The sequence below is a fragment of the Mya arenaria genome, chromosome 4, assembly GCF_026914265.1.
Source record: "Mya arenaria isolate MELC-2E11 chromosome 4, ASM2691426v1".
NCBI lineage: Eukaryota > Metazoa > Mollusca > Bivalvia > Myida > Myidae > Mya > Mya arenaria.
Window position 1 is genome coordinate 13614306 of NC_069125.1, and position 19922 is coordinate 13634227.

A 19922-nucleotide genomic window follows, 5' to 3' on the forward strand; every position below is an offset into this window, starting at 1 on the left:
TAATAGGCGAGGGATTCTTTTACTTTGAAGCATTTTGTTTTATCGCGTTACTAACACTATTCAAAATGTTGACTTAAAGGATAATATTTGCACTAGCTTAATTGCCAAAGTTTAATGTCATTATTGAAGAAAAGAGAAAGAAAGAAAACGCTCAAAATGCACCATAACGGACAGAAATTGTTAAAAGGTTCTTGTGGTGGTGGTGGGAGGGGGGGGGCAAAACCCGCTGCCTACATCTTACACCATATAAATTTCGCTTTCGGGGGAGTTGCGCATGTCAAAAGGTTGCGCCCTTAAGTTGTGCCACCTCTAACGCAAATTCCTGGAACCGCCCCAGATTTGAGTATATATTTCAACGACTTTTGAAGAATTCCGACCGTCAGTATGTTAGTTTAAAAGCAACTAATGATTTCTCATACTTCATTTCGTCATTAAAAGGATTGCATTTAACAAAACATAAGCGAGCCCTTAAAGAAAATAAAACTTGCTTAATAACTCATTGATTCTTTATTCCATTCATGTATTTTGCAACTATTTTACAAACCTTAAGAGTGCAATGTACTAATATTGACAGACAATATAACAAAAAACAAATACAAAGTTATGGCTTTTTACAACCAACAATAACAGCAGATACCCACAAACAACTTGCAATTACCGTTAAACATTCAAATATAAGGTCACAGTAAATAAGAAGTTTCACATTCTTACATAATATCCATGCGTTTCAGTTTCTAAACTTAATTACACAAATTATACACTTTATTTCAGAAAATTAAACGCGGCTTTCGTGGTTTTTCCACTTTTCTCCTCCTTCGCTATTACAGTCAGTTCTGTGCCGCCAAATATCATGCTGACGAACACCCCTATCGCTCTACTTTTCTCGTGCGGAACTTCTACCTCGAGTTTCCCGAGGAATGTGCACTCGGCACTATCAACAAACTTTGGGTCCTCTTCCGGGGACGTATATATGTCAAAATAAAGGGATATCTGGTCTTCTTCTAGTTTCGAATACCGCGAAGTTGATTGTGCTTGGCCAACGACTAATTCTTGCCCTTTTTTCACATGTATTGCGAAGATATCCTTACATTTCTTTCTGCTCCCGAACTGTACAAGTTTATTTTGGGGATGCTCGGAAGGGTTAAAGTCCCGGTAAACGCTAATACCATAGGAACATCTGGCAATCCTCGAAGCAATCGTCAACGGATCGTGTCCAAACATAACGGCACCTTTCAACACAGCCAATCCAGCATATTCAGGTATGATTAATCTTGTATCGCCAAAGGCAGCTTTCATTTGTTCTTGAAGCATCGTAGACTCGGAAAATCCACCGACCATCAAAATTGTGCTTGTTCCAGCGCTCGCTGGATGTTTCAACAAATTTCGGACATGGCTAATTGTCTTTTCACAAGATTCCCTAAACCAGCTTCTCACAACATCGAGGTCAATCCTCAATTTCCCAGCTGTATAGGTAACTTTCCCTGCAAATTCTTTATGGTCATTGGCAGCATCTCGTAGACTCTTCTTCGTTAACTTTGTGTATATTTCATACAGGGTCACAGGTAGTCTGAGTGTTTCTTTTCCTTCTTTACTCACTGAAATACTTCGTTTTTTTAATTCAAATTCCCTCTGTAGGTCTACTAAATCTTCAACATGATTTTTCTTGAATTCTTCGTAACTTTTAATTCCTGTAAAGAATCATAAAACATAATGTCATCAACAAGCTCTGAAACAAACACTCAATGGATCCTGTGTTCAGTCATTCAATAAACGGCACGTGTATATTGTATTTCATTAAGACATTTATGATGGTTTGTCTCAAATACATGCTTACGCACTAGCGTCCAAAGTAATTAAGATATATAAACAATACAACGATGTATTTGTATTAACAATGACCGAATATATACCAAATAGTTTAATAATGAAGTCCTCGAATGCCTTGTCCACCATAGTACCTCCCCACGCCCCACCACTAGCCACTAGCTCCTTCAGGTGACCGTCGTCAATTACCTCGTGGACGGTGATGTCAATTGTGCCACCTGAACATTTGAGAACAAACGTTTACCACTCAACATGTAACACCCCGAAAGTGACACTTTCATGTTTAATAGGGTCAGACTTATTTAAAAAATTAAGTTCGTGTAAAATGTGAAAAAAAATAATATAACTATAATAACAGATACACAACAAATAGCTCTATTGTTAAGTTTTTATAAAAATGTGACGGGAAGAGCTCTTTTTTCAAGAAAAGCATGGGTAACACTATTGAAAAAGTAAAATGGAAGTATTTTAGGCCTTGATTACAAAATTATTTTCAAATGATTATCTGACATTTTAACTTTGTTCATTGAACAAAGTAAAATTTATCAATTTGAATAACTTTATAAACAGTTAGGGATGGCAACGAGTACCCGAGTACTCGATCGATCGTCCGATTACTCGAGTACCAAATCACTACTCGAGTACTCGAAAAAAAAATCTATAAACATCACCAAATACACGATTTACAGACGAAGTAAAGATCTGGTTAGATGCCAAGAGGGCTATTTACGGTCCCTCTAGTCCCCGCTGTGTAAACAATTGACCCTAATAAATTAGTTGAGAGTTGCAAACTGTCAACAAAGAGCCCCTATCTCCAATTAGCACTGATGTCAATTAGCGAAGTTTTGATAGCGGAACTTTCACCTACAAAATTCTATTGTTTACCAATTAGAGACCTTTCACCAAGCAATGGACGTTAACGAGCGAACGTGTAGCGACCGTTACGAGCATTGATTTCTTAATGGGCGTAGTTTAGCTATTTTTGCAATGATTATCACAATTCATTGGTTGAAATCTTGAATCAAGAATTATGAATATTAATAAGGTAAACATCAATAATACAGTACGAAGTATTTCGTTCATTATCTTTATGCATGCTATTAATTTTCGTTCATTGTAATTATGATCGACGTTCATTATAAATCTCGATTATCTAGACGCTAAAATAAAATCCGGGTTTAACTTTGCAGTGCATACTTATATATAAAATCATTAAAGTGAAATGAAAAAGACAAAATTAAAAGATGAAACAACATTTGTTTTCCTTTTATTTAATTTTCTGTTAAAGTACATAATGAAAGTCTAATTTAAATATCAAAATGATCAATAATACGACCAACGAACACTATACGCAATGAACATGTATACACGATCTTGTCTTTCCCAAAAACGAATTCATATTTTCCGAGTAATCGAGTACCCGAGTACTCGATCTAAAGATTGTCCGAGTACTCGAGTAGCAATTTTACTTCTCGTTGCCATCCCTATAAACGATGTAACCAACATAAAATATGTGACAAGTCCCTTTTAAAACCTGTTTGACTCACATAACTTGTTCTCGCATGAAGCCAAACCTACATGTACGACTATTGTGTTTGCATTTTACTGACTGTTCCAAGGCGGTACCTAACAATTCTTGATAAACATACCGATTATTTATACATATTTATAGTATTTATGCACTGTGCTGTTTGTAGAGTTTTGTGCTGTTCTATGTTTCTTGTTTGTGAATTTGGGTTCTATGTCTTTGACGTTTGCCCATTGCCACTAAACCGGGTTTATGTTTAAACTTTTTGCTACTGAGCATGGTATTCATATATCATCCTTCCATTTTTTCAGACACTTTCCTAACTTAGGTATCTCACTGGTCATATGATATAATGACTTCATAATTTCTGATATACTTTATATTCATTTACTTTTATTGAGAACACAACTTTTACATAATAGCGAAAGAAAACACATAAGAAAACTAGTACGCATTCAGGAGCGTAGAAAGGCCTAAAAAACTTCTAGGCCCGATGATGGTTCTAGGTGAGTTTGGGGATAAGACACAAACACACACACACATTCCAGGAGAAAAAAGGTACAATTACATCCATTTTATATCCACACTACATACACTCAATTAAATAGGCAATGATTACAATAAAATCAAGCCATTAACACCAAACTTGTTTTGGTAATACATGTATATATAATAATAATATTGTTTTTCTTTTTTCAAAAAAGTGTAGGCCCAGGCCTACAAGGCCTATATATAGCTACGCCACTAACATTGAACAGCTTTAGTAGTTAAAACTTTATAAAAATGATTTCAAATAAAATGTTCGAGCTTGTTTAAGGAACATTAAACGCTTACCTCCTGCATCAACCACCATATACTTCGTTCCTTTCGGAAAAGTTCTAATCTCCGACGATCTCCTGTCAGCAGACTTTCCAGTAATTGCCATCTTGTCAACCGGAACGTGCATACAGAACAGCGAGGCTGCTTCAGGTTCCAGTGCTATCGTTAGGCGGCTACCATTAAGGCCGGCCTGTGCATGACATTGATGCGGTAAACAAAAATGTCTATACTCGTAAAATATATTGGCATTTAAACAAATGCTAACATTTTGAGTGCCCGAAACCAGTTCAACACCCAATGCGTCGCGTCTTGCTAGTGCTGTTTTCTATCGATTTACAATTTCGCCTAAGGATTGCGGCATAACATTTGATCATAACTTATATAGCCGCTTGGTGGCTTGGTTTTGAATATGTAGGTTAATGGTATCATTTTTTCGAAATACTAGTAACTGAATCCTGTATCTTTTATTCGCTTCGAAAGTAGCTACCTTCTCCGCAGCTTCCCTCATGAACTGTTTTGAGGAGTCGTTCCATATGGCGGGAACTGTTATCACCCAATGAATGTCTGTTCTTTTTATATCCGTATCTCTGAAACAATATGTAGGCTTTTGTTTATCAGTTATTAAATGACATGTTTCATAATTGAATTATCTTTGTTGTATTTTGTTTGGTACAAGTTTTGAAATGTTCTTTAACGGAACGAAAACTGTTCCGAAAAGCAGCTGTTATAATGGCAATGCTGTCACACACTTAATTTGGTGGGGCGCTATACACCCCACCCTCATGTTTGTTTTATATGAATAAATTCTATGAAAAAGAAAACAAAATGCGGATGCTTTCAATCATGGTTTAATATAGGAAATATTCCAGTACAAATATTGATGATGTTCCTTACTTTTGGCCAATAACGTAAACAAGATGTAATTTTGCCAGTGGCTAGAGGGTTTGACTTATGTTGATTAAAATCGCATTTGATATTTAACCTACCTTTGATAAATAAGTTTTCTGACGTCGTCCGACAAGTATTTGATACAGATACTGAATACTTTTATCGCATTCATCTTTCTCCCTTGTTCGTCTTCAATCTCTGTACTCCTCATTAAATTCTGAAAGGAGTAAACTCATTTAAAACGGTCGGGGGCATGATCCATAGGACATTTTGAAAACAATATTTAAATCTGGTGCATTTTAAGCGTTCTGTCGTGCTTTATTTAGTACTGGAAAATGGACAGTGTTATGATCATGAAGTGAAGTACGCAGACTGGCTGATTTATTTTTTATTTTGTCAGAATCATGTGGATTCAGCCGAGTTCTCGCGTACAGGCAGCTACGCACCTGAAGGTTGCATAAACATGCTGACAAATCGACCCCATTTATTGCTTACCTGTTCGTTTAATTTATTGTGTATATTATCTAACTACTTTCGTACGTTTAGGCTGATATCTTACTAGCTTGTCAAGAGTAGAGTAGCTATTGCTTAATCACCGTGTTAAATAGTAAGATTAGCCGACATTCATATACAACTACAAACACTTACTTTGGTTTTGTACAATTTCATTTTGAATCTTCTGAAGTAAAAGTGCTCTTTGTGAAATAATTTTCCATCGTCTCTCTCAGCGTCCTGCTCCGCAAGTTCTGCGTATTGACTTTCCGCGTCATATCCAAACGCCTTAAACGTCCTGTCGGGGTTCAGTAAGAGCACAGTCGGTGTTTTATTAGTAATCAATTGTCCCCCACCTATCCACCTACAGTTGATATGTATTTTAGATGGGTTTTCATTAAAATCGTAGTTCATGGAAAAAGCGTATCCAGAAAACGTAGTACCAACGTCAATAGCTGCTACTACCAACTTGTTAGAGACGGTTTTCTTTGTTTTAGACGAGCTAGACATAATTATTCCTGATTTGTGTGTGTAAAATAGCACGTATATATCTTATTTCTTTCAAACGCATTTCAATAATTCGCTTATAGAAGGAATGCTTTTTTCTACTTTCTATTTCGTCCTATTATTAGCCTTATTTAATGTCTTATCACTTTCCTATGAGTTTAGTATTCAACAATAATAACACAGTTTGAAAAACAATCTGATAAATGTTGAAATATTTGTTCAGTATTTAGGTATATATCCCGCTTTGCCAATACTTGTATAATGTCAATGACAACGCATATAGTCAATATGATCCAATATTTCTCGACCAGGAAGTAATTAAGTATTCGTTGTTATTCAAAGCTTTATCGCGGCGCGCTTAACATACATAAGTCTTAATCGATAACATTCAAATACCGAAATCTTTTTGTAATTTAAACGTAAGGTATTGTTAAATTTTACAAACACACACACATTCACATTCACATTTTATTGCCACAGTTACATTTGCTACAACCGGCAATCCACGTGACAAATGATAAACCTTAATATATCACATAATATCACATGGCATGCAAAATACATGCATGTTGTGATAACAAAATAGAAGATATAAAAAGCCGTTAGGTAAAGTAGATTATATTGGCATTGTTTTGTAAGTATTTAAGGGCAAACGTGGGTGGGGAAAAAAAGTTCATGTTTTATTTAGTTTTTAGGAGCGATCCTTTTGGGGAATGAAACATATATTCTTGGTGACATGTTTTGGGGTAGTAAGAAGTTAAACAAATTTTACAAAAAAATATTTTATCAGATTTTGGATGAAAAAGCATTCTTATTATTTCGGAAAAGTCTGTCGACATAATTACCTTGTTTTTTATGTCAAAATGCTGCAGGCTACATATTCAACAATCTTGTTAAATAAGACAGTTATTCAGAAAAATAATGAAAAATAGTGGATGAAATTCATTTCCTGGTTAGATCCGAGAACGATCAACACAACGTTTTCGTTTAAAATATTGAGCAATAATGGGGAAAAAAGTTATGTTGGCACATATCTGACTCTATTCTGACATTTTTTCTCATTAAAAGAAAGATAATAAGGCATCAAAAAATAATAAGTTTATAGAAAATGTTATTTATAATGTTCCCCCACCCCCGTCTTTACCTTCGAAAATTGCCCAAGTCAACATTTTATGAAAATACGGTAGAAAGAATATGCATAAGAAACACCATAATGCACACCATTTTACTTAAATAGTACAATGTCTTGTAACTGGAAGGATGAAAAAGAAAAGATATGTATTGCTAAAGAAGTGAACATAAAATCTCGTATACTGTTGTTATAAAATGAACGAAAATAACGCCGACCAGCTACTTTGTATGACCAACCAACAAACCAAGTTTGATCTCCCTGGGCCCAACCGGTTTTCACTATTTGATCGGAAACAGATTATCAGCTCAAGTTTACCACGACATTGATCTTTGACTCACTGACCACACAATCAATAGGGTTCGTCTACTGGTCATGACCAACATTCCTTTCCAGTAATAGATCCCTTGATCCAAGCGTTCTTCTTTTTTTTTTATAGAAAACCGGTTAGTACGGACTAACGACAGGTCCGATATCAATAATCAGCTCTTATATACACCATTTTATGGTTGTGTTTTTCGCTATTCTTTTAACTGTTAAAGCTGGAGGATCATACTTTTTATACAAAATGTCGTGTTTATCCCAAATGATTCGGAAAACGGCGACAATGTAGAGGGAAACAAATAAATTATGAAATTTCTTACCTCTGGTCGTATGTTCCACCACTAACCAACGTTTCCTTCACCACTTAACTTCGTATCGGTTGGACGTTTTCTTGTGGAGAAGATGAGCTTAAAGTTGTCATTCAACTTATATACCTAGGCCTGTTGCATAATGAATATCTTGATGGTAACACATTAAATACTGTCTAAATGTGTAGTCCAAAGTGTAGTTATTCCTTGGTTTATTGGTAGCAAAATGTAATATATATATCTGTTGGTAGTGTTCCATACAATGCATTCAAGAAATTACATGATAGTACAGTTCGGCCGGTAAAAGCTTACGGATCCTCTATATGGGGGAGCTGTTAAAACAAGGGCTAAGCGTTTCTTTTCGGGTGTCAATAAATATACACCGAATATTGTATGAATGAATGAATGAACGAACAAACGAACGAACAAACGAACGAATAAACGAACGAGTGAACGAATGAATGAACGAACGAGTGAACGAATGAATGAACGAACGAGTGAACGGACGAGTGAATGAATGAGTGATGAGAAGACGAATAGCGAACGAATGAATAAATGAATAACTGTATGAAAAACTGAATAAATACATAAATAAAATAAACGATCAAATGAACGAATACATGAATACATAAATTAATGAATTAAGGAACGAAGGAATACGTATATACATGATTCATGAATGAAAGCATAAACGAACGAACGAATAAACGAATAGACGAATGAATGAGTGCTGTTTTATCTCGTTTCTATTTTGCCTTGAAAAAAGACATTTAGGTAACTGTACTCATATGGGTTTTGAATACTCGGTGACATAGGAGGACTAATACTTTGTTACCCGAGAAAAAAATATATAAACCCCCCCAAAAAAACCTATGTAGACTAAGCTGCACTCTCACATATTGAAAGTTTTGACAACTTTTTTTATTATTTGTCTTGGAACTACCCAATTTTTGCGAAAATTCATGGAAACCAGTTAAGTAACACTGCTATATATATATTCCTTTACACTAAACATTTTTGGTAGGTAGCCCTTAAAGTTTAAGGGTGGGTGTAATGAAATAAAAAATACTTTTATAATTGACGGTAAACAATATGAACACTTTGAATAAAAGTCCCATAGTGTACCATGATTATAGCTATGTTGATGGTTAAAGCTTTTATTAAAGTGTGTATGACATGGTTAATACCTTAAGAATTGCATACGCGTACATCAATTATACCGGAAGAAACTCTTATTGGATCAACCTCCTCTATATTTTAAAATTGAGCTATTACCAAAATCTTTAAATGATTCACCTGAAGTAAATTTACGCTACCTGCATGAATCTGCATGAATTTGAACCAATAATTGATAAAGTAGGATGAGGGAGCCCGGAACAAAACTAATGTTTTCAACTAGTTTCTATGTCGTTTGAAAGCCTTTGGAGCAAAACCAAGTACTGCAATTTGATACTTATGACTTGTTGGTGTTGAATTGTGAATCTGTTTATTTCAACAGTGACTTTAAAGGGACTTTCTCATGTTTTCACATAAAAAAGTTTTCCCTAATATCATCTAATATCACTTAAATAATCATTAGTTTACTTTTTGATACCGAAATTGCAAAACAAATAGAATTTAAGGATAAAAAACTGGATGGTGTATGGCACGAACCCGGTACAGTAAAAATAGAAAGCTGTTACCATATCCACTCGCCATAAAGGACTCAAACATCAGCTGACGGATAATTTAACATGTATTAAAACATTGGTAGCATCACGTGATAGTGTGAATGAACCAATCACGCTACAGCCTTTTGCTGAAAAACAATATTTAAGCATATATCAACATGTTCCGTCAGTATCTTAGTGTAAACATTCCTAATGAATTGCCACACTTTATTATTAATTAAAAAATCCGTAAAAAAGTCACTTTATAAACCATGAAATTGTCCCTTTAATGCGCAGACCAGATTTTGAAAAGTACGGCATAGCTACTATTACTATATGCTTCAAATGAGACAAGATATTTGATAGATGCAACAAAGTTGGATCTCTCTCTTTATGTGTGTTTGTATGTTTGTGTGTGTTTGAAAGATTTGGAAATACTCATAATTTACAGTTGGAGTACAAAAGATGGAACAACATAATCCATTGTAAATATATATGATTTTTTTACTAGAAAATGATTTCATGTACTGTACCTGCATTCTACCTACCTGTATTATACCTGTATTGTACCTACCTGTATTTAACCTGTACTGTAACTATACTGTACCTACCTGTATTGTACCTAACTGTATTGTACCTAGCTGTATTTTACCTGTATTGTACCTGTATTGTGGACTACCTGTATTTTACCTTAACTGTACAAGCATGGTACCTACCTGTATTTACCTGTATTATACATGATCTGTACCTACCTGTATTTTACCTAAGCTGTACCGGCATGGTACCTACCTGTACTTTACCTGTATTGTACCTGTATTGTACCTGTAAAGTACCTACCTGTATTGTACCTGTATTATACCTACCTGTATTGCACCTACCTGTATTTTAGCTGTACTGTACCTGCATTGTACCTACCTGTACTGTACCTGTATAGTACCTACCTGTAATGTACCTGTATTGTACCTGTATTATATCTATTGTACTGCACCTGTATTGAGCCTACCTGTATCTTACCTGTACTGTACCTGCATTGTACCTACCTGTATTTAACTGTATTATAAACGTTCTGTACCTACCTGTATTTTACCTATGCTGTACCTGCATGGTACCTACCTGTAATGTACCTGTATTGTACCTGTATTGTACTTACCTGTACTGTACCTGTATTGTACCTGTATTGTACTTACCTGTACTGTACTTGTATTGTACCTGTATTGTACTTTCATATACTGTACCTGTATTGTACCTGTATTGTACTTACCTGTACTGTACCTGTATTGTACCTGTATTGTACTTACATATACTGTACCTGTATTGTACCTGTATTGTACCTGTATTGTACTTACCTGTACTGTACCTGTATTGTACCTGTATTGTACTTACATATACTGTACCTGTATTGTACCTACCTGTACTGTACCTGTATTGTACCTACCTGTATTTAACCTGTACTGTACCTGTACTGTACCTACCTGTATTGTACCTAACTGTATTGTACCTAGCTGTATTTTACCTGTATTGTGGCCTACCTGTATTTTACCATTACTGCACAAGCATGGTACCTACCTGTATTTACATGTATTATATATGATCTGTACCTACCTGTATTTTACCTAAGCTGTACCTGCATGGTACCTACCTGTACTTTACCTGTATTGTACCTTTATTGTACTTACCTGTTCTGTACCTGTATTGTACCTGTAAAGTACCTACCTGTATTGTACCTGTATTATACCTACCTGCATTGTACCTACCTCTACTGTACCTGTATTGTACCTGTATTATACCTACTGTACTGCACCTGTATTGAGCCTACCTGTATTTTACCTCTACTGTACCTGCATTGTACCTACCAGTACTGTACCTGTATTGTACCTGTATTATACCTACTGTACTGCACCTGTATTGAGCCTACCTGTATTTTACCTCTACTGTACCTGCATTGTACCTACCTGTATTTAACTGTATTATAAACGTACTGTACCTACCCGTATTTTACCTATGCTTTACCTGCATGGTACCTACCTGTACTGTACCTGTATTGTACCAGTATTGTACTTACCTGTACTGTACCTGTACTGTACCTGTATTGTACCTGTATTGTACTTACATGTACTGTACCTGTATTGTACCTACCTGTACTCTATCTGTATTGTACCTGTATTGTACTTACCTGTACAGTACCTGTATTGTACCTACCAGTATTTTATCTGTACTGTACCTGTATTGTACCTACCTGTACTGTACCTGTATTGTACCTGTAATATAACTACTGTACTGCACCTGTATTAAGCCTACCTGTATTTTACCTGTACTGTACCTGCATTGTACCTACCTGTATTTACCTGTATTATAAATGTTCTGTATCTACCTGTATTTTACCTATGCTGTACCTGCATGGTACCTACCTGTACTGTACCTGTATTGTACCTGTATTGTACTTACCTGTACTGTACCTGTATTGTACCTGTATTGTACTTACCTGTACTGTACCTGTATTTTACCTACCTGTACTGTACCTACCTGTACTGTACCTGTATTGTACCTGTATTGTACTTACCTGTATTGTATCTGTATTTTACCTACCTGTATTGTACCTACCTTTATTTTAGCTGTACTGTACCTGCATTGTACCTAACTGTACTGTACCTGTATTGTACCTACTGTACTGTACTTGAACCTACCTGTAATTAACCTGTGCTGTACCTGCATTGTACCTACCTGTACTGTACCTGTATTGTACCTAAAGTGTACCTGTATTGTATCTACCTGTACTTTACCTTTATTGTAACTGTATTGTACCTACCTGTTTTGTACCTGTATTGAACTTACCTGTATTGGAAATGGATTGTACCTGTAGTGTACCTACCTGTGTTTTAGCTGTACTGTTTCTGCATTGTACATACCTGTATTGTACTTGTATTTTACCTACCTGTACTGTTCCTGTATTGTTCCTGAAATGATCCTGTATTGTACCTGTATTGAACATGTAATGTACCTATACTGTACCTGTATTGTACATGTATTGTACATGTATTGTACCTGCATTGTACCTACCTCTACTGTACCTTTATTGTACCTGCATTGTACCTACCACTACTGTACCTTTATTGTTCCTGTACTATACCTGTATTGTACCTGCATTTTACCTACCTCTACTGTACCTGTACTGTACCTGTATTGTACCTGCGTTGTACCTACCTCTACTGTACCTGTATTGTACCTGTACTGTAACTGTATTGTACCTGCATTGTTCCTGCCTCTGCTGTACCTGTATTGTGCCTACCTGTACTGTACCTGTATTGTACCTACCTGTACTGTACCTGTAGTGTACATGCATTGTATCTTCCTGTACTGTACCTTCATTGTACCTACCTGTGCTGTACCTTTATTGTACCTGCATTGTACATACGTCTTCTGTACCTGCATTATACCTACTTCTACTATACCCGCATTGTACCTACCTCTACTGTACCTGTACTGTTCCTGCATTGTACCTACCTCTACTGTATCTGCATTGTACCTATCTCGACAGTACCCGCAATGTATCTACCTCTACTGTACCCGTATTGTACCTTTACTCTACCTGCAGTGTACATACCTCTACTGTACCTGTATTGTATCTACCTCTACTGTACCCGCATTGAACCTACCTCTGTTGTACCTATATAGTACCTACCTCTACTGTACCTGCATTGTACCTACCTCTACTCTACCTGCATTGTACCTACCTCTACTGTACCCGCATTGTACTTACCTCTACTGTACCTGCATTGTACCTACCTCTACTGTACCCGCATTGTGCCTAACTCTACTGTACCTGCATTGTACCTACCATTACTCTACCTGCATTGTACCTATCTTTATTGTACCCGCATTGTACTTACCTCTACTGTACCTGCATTGTACCTACCTTTACTCTACCTGCATTGTACCTACCTCTACTGTACCCGCATTGTACTTACCTCTACTGTACCTGCATTGTACCTACCTTTACTCTACCTGCAGTGTACCTACCTCTATTGTACCTACATTGTACCTACCTCTACTGTACCTGCATTGTGCCTACCTCTACTCTACCTGCATTTTACCTACCTCTACTGTAACCGCATTGTACCTACCTCTACTGTACTCGCATTGTACCTACCTCTACTGTACCCGCATTGTACCTACCTCTATTGTTCCTGCATTGTACCTACCTCTACTGTACCTGCATTGTACCTACCTCTACTGTACCTGCATTGTACCAACCTCTACTGTGCCCGTATTGTACCTACCTCTACTGTATCTGCATTGTACCTATCTCGACAGTACCCGCAATGTACCTACCTCTACTGTACCCGTATTGTACCTTTACTCTACCTGCAGTGTACATACCTCTACTGTACCTGTATTGTATCTACCTCTACTGTACCCGCATTGAACCTACCTCTGTTGTACCTATATAGTACCTACCTCTACTGTACCTGCATTGTACCTACCTCTACTCTACCTGCATTGTACCTACCTCTACTGTACCCGCATTGTACTTACCTCTACTGTACCTGCATTGTACCTACCTCTACTGTACCCGCATTGTGCCTAACTCTACTGTACCTGCATTGTACCTACCATTACTCTACCTGCATTGTACCTATCTTTATTGTACCCGCATTGTACTTACCTCTACTGTACCTGCATTGTACCTACCTTTACTCTACCTGCATTGTACCTACCTCTACTGTACCCGCATTGTACTTACCTCTACTGTACCTGCATTGTACCTACCTTTACTCTACCTGCAGTGTACCTACCTCTATTGTACCTACATTGTACCTACCTCTACTGTACCTGCATTGTGCCTACCTCTACTCTACCTGCATTTTACCTACCTCTACTGTAACCGCATTGTACCTACCTCTACTGTACTCGCATTGTACCTACCTCTACTGTACCCGCATTGTACCTACCTCTATTGTTCCTGCATTGTACCTACCTCTACTGTACCTGCATTGTACCTACCTCTACTGTACCTGCATTGTACCTACCTCTACTGTGCCCGTATTGTACCTACCTCTACTGTGCCCGTATTGTACCTACCTCTACTGTACCCGCATTGTACCTACCTCTACTGTACCTGCATTGTACCTACCTCTACTGTACCTGCATAGTACCTACCTCTACTGTACCTGTACTGTAGCTGTACTGTACCTGTATTTTGTCTGTATTGTACGTGTACTGTACCTGTATTGTACCTACCTTTACTGTACCTGTATTGTACCTGTGCTGTACCTGTATTGTATCTGTATTGTACGTGTACTGTACCTGCATTTTATCTACCTTTACTGTACCTGTATTGTACCTGTATTGTACGTGTACTGTACCTGCATTGTACCTACCTCTACTGTACCTGAATTGTACCTGTACTGTTACTGTATTGTACTTGTAGTGTACCTGTGCTGTACCAGTATTGTACCTGTACTGTACCTGCACTTTACCTACCTGTATTGAAAGTTTAAAACTACCTGTATTTTCCCTGTACTGAACCTGTATTGTACTTATATTGAACCTGTATTGTACCTGTACTGTTCCTGTATTGTACCTGTACTGTACCTGTCGTGTACATATATTTCTTGTTTCAAAGTAAATTGCTTCTGTTGTTTCCAATACACGTTTAATGACAATATATAATTAATAAACAGAGCTCCGTGATCAAGTATTGTTGCATCTTATTTTTGTTAATAAAATAATTATTTGAAATTACTAATTTAAATTTCTAGATATCAGTCGCTGGAACTATCTCAAAATAATCTGCAGAGCGACATTAATAGCGACAACAACAGCGACTACAACAGCGACAACAACCATGGCCAGGAAACTATTCCAAAAACTATTGCCACCGCGTTAGATGTAAAATTGTGAATGATTATAATTGAAATTAATAAAAAAAAAATCTTGCTTCGCTTTTTGCCTGATAAAGGCATATCACTGCTCATTAAAATGTCAAAATAACGCCCAATTCTGACATTGACCAGAAAATAAATTGCAACTAATATTTATTTCGCCTGATACTGAATTGTTATTGTCTCTATAAAGGCTTATCCTGACTTCCAAACTGTGACCTTGCCCTAGCAACAACAAGAACAACAACAACAACAACAACAACAACAACAACAATAAAAACAGCAACTACATGCAAATGGTCACAAATAAGAAGCATTAGGCTGGTTCAACAAGGACTCGAGTAGCCTTGCTGATATGTTTCAGGCCTCGGCAAATACAGAAGACAGAATTTCAACGGACCCGAAAACGGCCAGGCAAACTGAGAACCCTGCGGCCGGAAGTAAACAACCGTCTAGACGAAGAACAGATCACAAGGAAGATGTTGGTATTATATTTACAAAGCTTTATTGAATAAAAATAACAATGCATTTGAAATTTGTATTGACAGCCTTTTTCATGAAATACAATACAATTACAACAACTGTATTTATCATGACGTCTATTCTGACTTCGAAAAGATGGGCATTAAGTTTGTCGGTCGGTGATATATTATCATGTCGGTCGGTCGATAGACCATGCCCCAATTTCTCGAAACTTCTTAAGCTTAACAGGCTTAAGTAGCTTATTTCAATTAGCCAAAATACATACTTAAATTGAATTTTGATAAATGAAAAATGGTGTATTGTGATTATCATCAAGATAATTTCTATCTAAAGTATAAAAACTCTTAAAGAAGTTAATATTACGCAACTTACTGAAAACCAAAAATAATGAAATTAGCTTAATCCTGTTATAAGGGACTTAAGAAGTTTCGAAAAATTTGGGCCATGTTTTGTCAGCACAATAATCCAAAAAGTTTTACTAAGGATAATGAAACTTCAGTGGTTGTTTGTTCTTAGTCAGTAGATGTTCCTATTTGGAACATTAGGTGAAAGTCACAGTATTCAGTGTTGGGAAAATCCTGATAACACAATGTCTTGAAAACGTTTTGAAGAACGATCATAAAACTTCAGTGAACATAAGGTCAAATGTCAAGGTCAACAGTGTTATAAAAGCACTTTTGACACAATACCATGGCACGCTTTAACTTAGGATGATAAATGTGCAATAAAAGAAAACACTGGAACCCATTTAAAACGATACTTCAGTTTGGTGTTGCCCTTGACCAATAGATGGTCCCTGTAGTTTTGAGGTCGGTAGGTCAAATGTCAAGTTTGCCTTTAATATAGTTTTGAAAAACTTTCGGCACAGTTGCTTGAGAACGGTTTTGCATTTAACTAACTAGGTCGTTACAACAACTTCACGCCGATAGGCCACCATGTTGTTAATTTATCGGACACCACTGGTAATATATATATATATAGTATATCAAGTGTGATAGTGTTTTATGTACTCGTCTTTACTTTTCAGTGATTGTCGGTACAGGTAATCCTCAATACATTTCAACAGGGCTGTATTACTATGACGGCACAGGATTTCAACGTATAAGAGATCCACAATTGCCGTCAGAGACTGGGTAAAGAACATTTGATAAATACTGTAATGTTTCTTTTTTATTATTTTATACTCTTGTTGTCCAATATTTTTTTAAGTATGTATACTCGTTTAATCATCATCATCATCATCATCATCATCATCATCATCATCATCATCACCTGCACCACCACCGCCACCACCACCACCACCACCACCACCCACCACCGCCGCCGCCGCCGCCGCCGCCGCCGCCGCCATCATCATCATCATCATCATACATCATCATCAGTAGCAGCAACAGCAGCATCCTTCCAATCGGTAAACACTATCAAAACACGTCGCTTCTATATACGGCATAACACTGCTGTATAACAAGGGTTTAATCATTAAGGTATTCTGGTATAACTGCAATAGCAAAGACAAGATAACCCATTGAATAACAGATTCGCTATAACTTAAATCAGAATCTTGGAAATTCTGGCTACGTGGCATGTCCCTAAAGATTGCATTGCATTGCAACTTATTCCCGAATTTCCAGCCCGATGGCTATGCACGACGACGGCAGTGACTATCTTGTCGTCGAGGGGGCAATGTCAAGTGACGGCCACGCATCAGAAAGGCCCGAAAGCGTTAATACGAACGTTGATAGCATATGTACGTATGTCTTGTATTTAAACATTAATGTATTAAAACATACAACTGAGTGTTAGCTCACAGGATTTCACATGAAAAGGTTTTGCGACCAGTCGTTGTCCGTCGTTCACAACTCGCTTATAAACAACCACCTTTAACAATCAATCATTCTTAAACGTTTTCGAAACCTGTGTTTGCTTGATATTTTACGCATGTATGAAATTTGGTCGTATTGACTCTGAATATATGTAAATGTTCAAATAACCTTATTAACACTCTTGACGCAACATGCCAAAATCTTCATGAAACTTGGTCAGAGACTGATTGGTCACCTATTGACGTTTTGTTGATACTCTTGGGGCCTCATTTTCTACCAAATTATCATTAAACATTATCGAAACATGTGTCAGTTTTGATAAACTTCAGTTTCATGTAGATTCATATTGACTCTGAAAACAGGTCAATGGTTTGATGCTAAAACACCTCACTAACACTCTAGACGCTATATATTATCCCAATTTATTCTTGAAACTTGGTCAGATACTGTTTGAGACTAGGTCGTTATTAACCTAGCCGTATCTAACCTTAATCTAGTTTACGTCATATCCATTTAAAACATTATCACTAAGCGCAAAGACCCAAATTATTTGTAAAACACTCCTGATGTCACAGTTTTCACCCATCTTCATAAAACTTGGTAAGAATGTTTGTATCCAGGTCATGTTGAATTATGTGTCACGCTGGGTGAAAATAGGTCACAAGGTCAACTGTTTGATCAACTTTGTTATCATTCTAGATCGTTTTTTTTTTCTTCTCGATCGTCTAACCACATACATAACACTTGTTCTTAGCACCAGAATGTGTGAATGATAGACCAAGTTTGATAAATTGTAAAGCAGGAGTCAAAAGAAGAGCACTAGTTCAAATGTTTATCAAATGCTTCGTACTATTCCAAAGTTGTTTTTGAAGACTGGAACAAATATATTTATGGTTTGCTGAATTTCTAGTTATTTGTATTTATATAAACATACCTGCCATTGTCGTAATTATTGGTCTTATAAATAATACTGGAATCACTTTTATTTGAATTTTAAAGACCCGGGCCGACGATTTATGGCAGAACTAAGCCGTCGAGTCATGGCCAACCCTGGACATGACGTTAACGTTTCCACCTCAATGACGGACATTGAAACGTTAAACGTCTCAATCAACGTCAGTCTAAACATCGCTGAACTTCTCCGATCTTACCAGGACAGTACGAACGGGAATCGAAATACATCAAACAATACCGAGAACGAAACGTCTACAAATCTGTAAAAGACAACGCACTCTTTTGAAACGACGCCTGTAATAGACTATAAGTATCTGCCATGGCCGCTCGAGTAAGATAGGTTCATCCCAACCCGAGCGTAGGGTATTTTACGGAAACGAGGTTTACCGAGTTACTGCAGAACACTCTGTGAGAGGGTTGGATGAACCCATCTTACACGAGCGACCAAGGTAGAAGCTTTTTCCCCTACATCATTTAAACAAAATACAGCTAAAATGTATTTATAGCTGGACCTCTTTCGTTCGTAATGATATATATCGCGAATAGATATGTGATAATTTGTGATTGTCATAGGTATTCGCGCAGTGACTCAAAATATGTAAATATTCAAATCGTTCTTAATATAGTTCTGTGGAGAGTGTAGCCTTATTTACTGAAAACACCGTGAAATCATTTTTAGGTGCCCTTTGAAGTGAGAAATAATTATTCGGATTTTAAATATTGCCGTAAGACAAGGTTTCCCTGGTGCTACAGACGACGGTCTCTCAAAAGGGAGGTTATTGTGTGATGAAAATAAAAAAGTAGTCCCATACGGGTACTGTTTTATCTTTGCCAGTTGGCAAGATTGAAAGTTACTTCCTTGGCCGAGAGTGTAAGATAGGTTCATCCCAACCCCAGCGTAGGAACGAAGTTTCACGAGCGGCTATGGTAGATGTCTTTACTCCCACCTCAGTTAAACAAAATAAAGTGTTTTTTTTTTCGCTGCAATACTTTTGTGCGTAGTGAAAATAATTTGCGTATATATATGTGATAATTCGTGGTTGTCATTGATAGACGCGCAGTAATGTAGATTATGTAAATAGTCAAATCGTTCTAAAAATAGTTAGGAGGAGATTGCAGCATTATTTCTTGAATTCACAGTGAAAACGTTTTTTGGTGCCATTTGAGACGAAAAATAATAAACTTTGAAGACAAGGTTTCCATGATGCTACAGACAACGGTCTTCAACAAGGGAGATAATTGTGTGATTACAATAATAAGGAGTTCCATAAGGGGTACATGGTCTATCTTTTGCCAGCGGGCAAGATAAGGA

At 36.8% G+C, this 19922-nt stretch overlaps 2 protein-coding genes across 2 annotated transcripts; one reads left to right on the plus strand and one right to left on the minus strand.

Annotated features, from left to right (window-relative positions):
• Positions 1–511: 511 nt before the first annotated feature.
• LOC128232401 (heat shock 70 kDa protein 12A-like) lies at positions 512–6345 on the minus strand. Its single transcript, XM_052945925.1, has 6 exons — positions 5708–6345; positions 5158–5276; positions 4659–4758; positions 4187–4361; positions 1911–2042; positions 512–1688 (listed from the first exon to the last, which is right to left on the minus strand). The coding sequence occupies exons 1-6, from the start codon at positions 6059–6061 to the stop codon at positions 763–765; spliced, it is 1806 nt and encodes a 601-aa protein (XP_052801885.1). The 5' UTR covers positions 6062–6345; the 3' UTR covers positions 512–762.
• Positions 6346–9863: 3518 nt separating this feature from the next.
• LOC128232931 (type-2 histone deacetylase 2-like) lies at positions 9864–19922 on the plus strand. Its single transcript, XM_052946732.1, has 6 exons — positions 9864–9953; positions 15228–15357; positions 15715–15835; positions 16861–16966; positions 17465–17580; positions 18656–19922. The coding sequence occupies exons 1-6, from the start codon at positions 9934–9936 to the stop codon at positions 18874–18876; spliced, it is 714 nt and encodes a 237-aa protein (XP_052802692.1). The 5' UTR covers positions 9864–9933; the 3' UTR covers positions 18877–19922.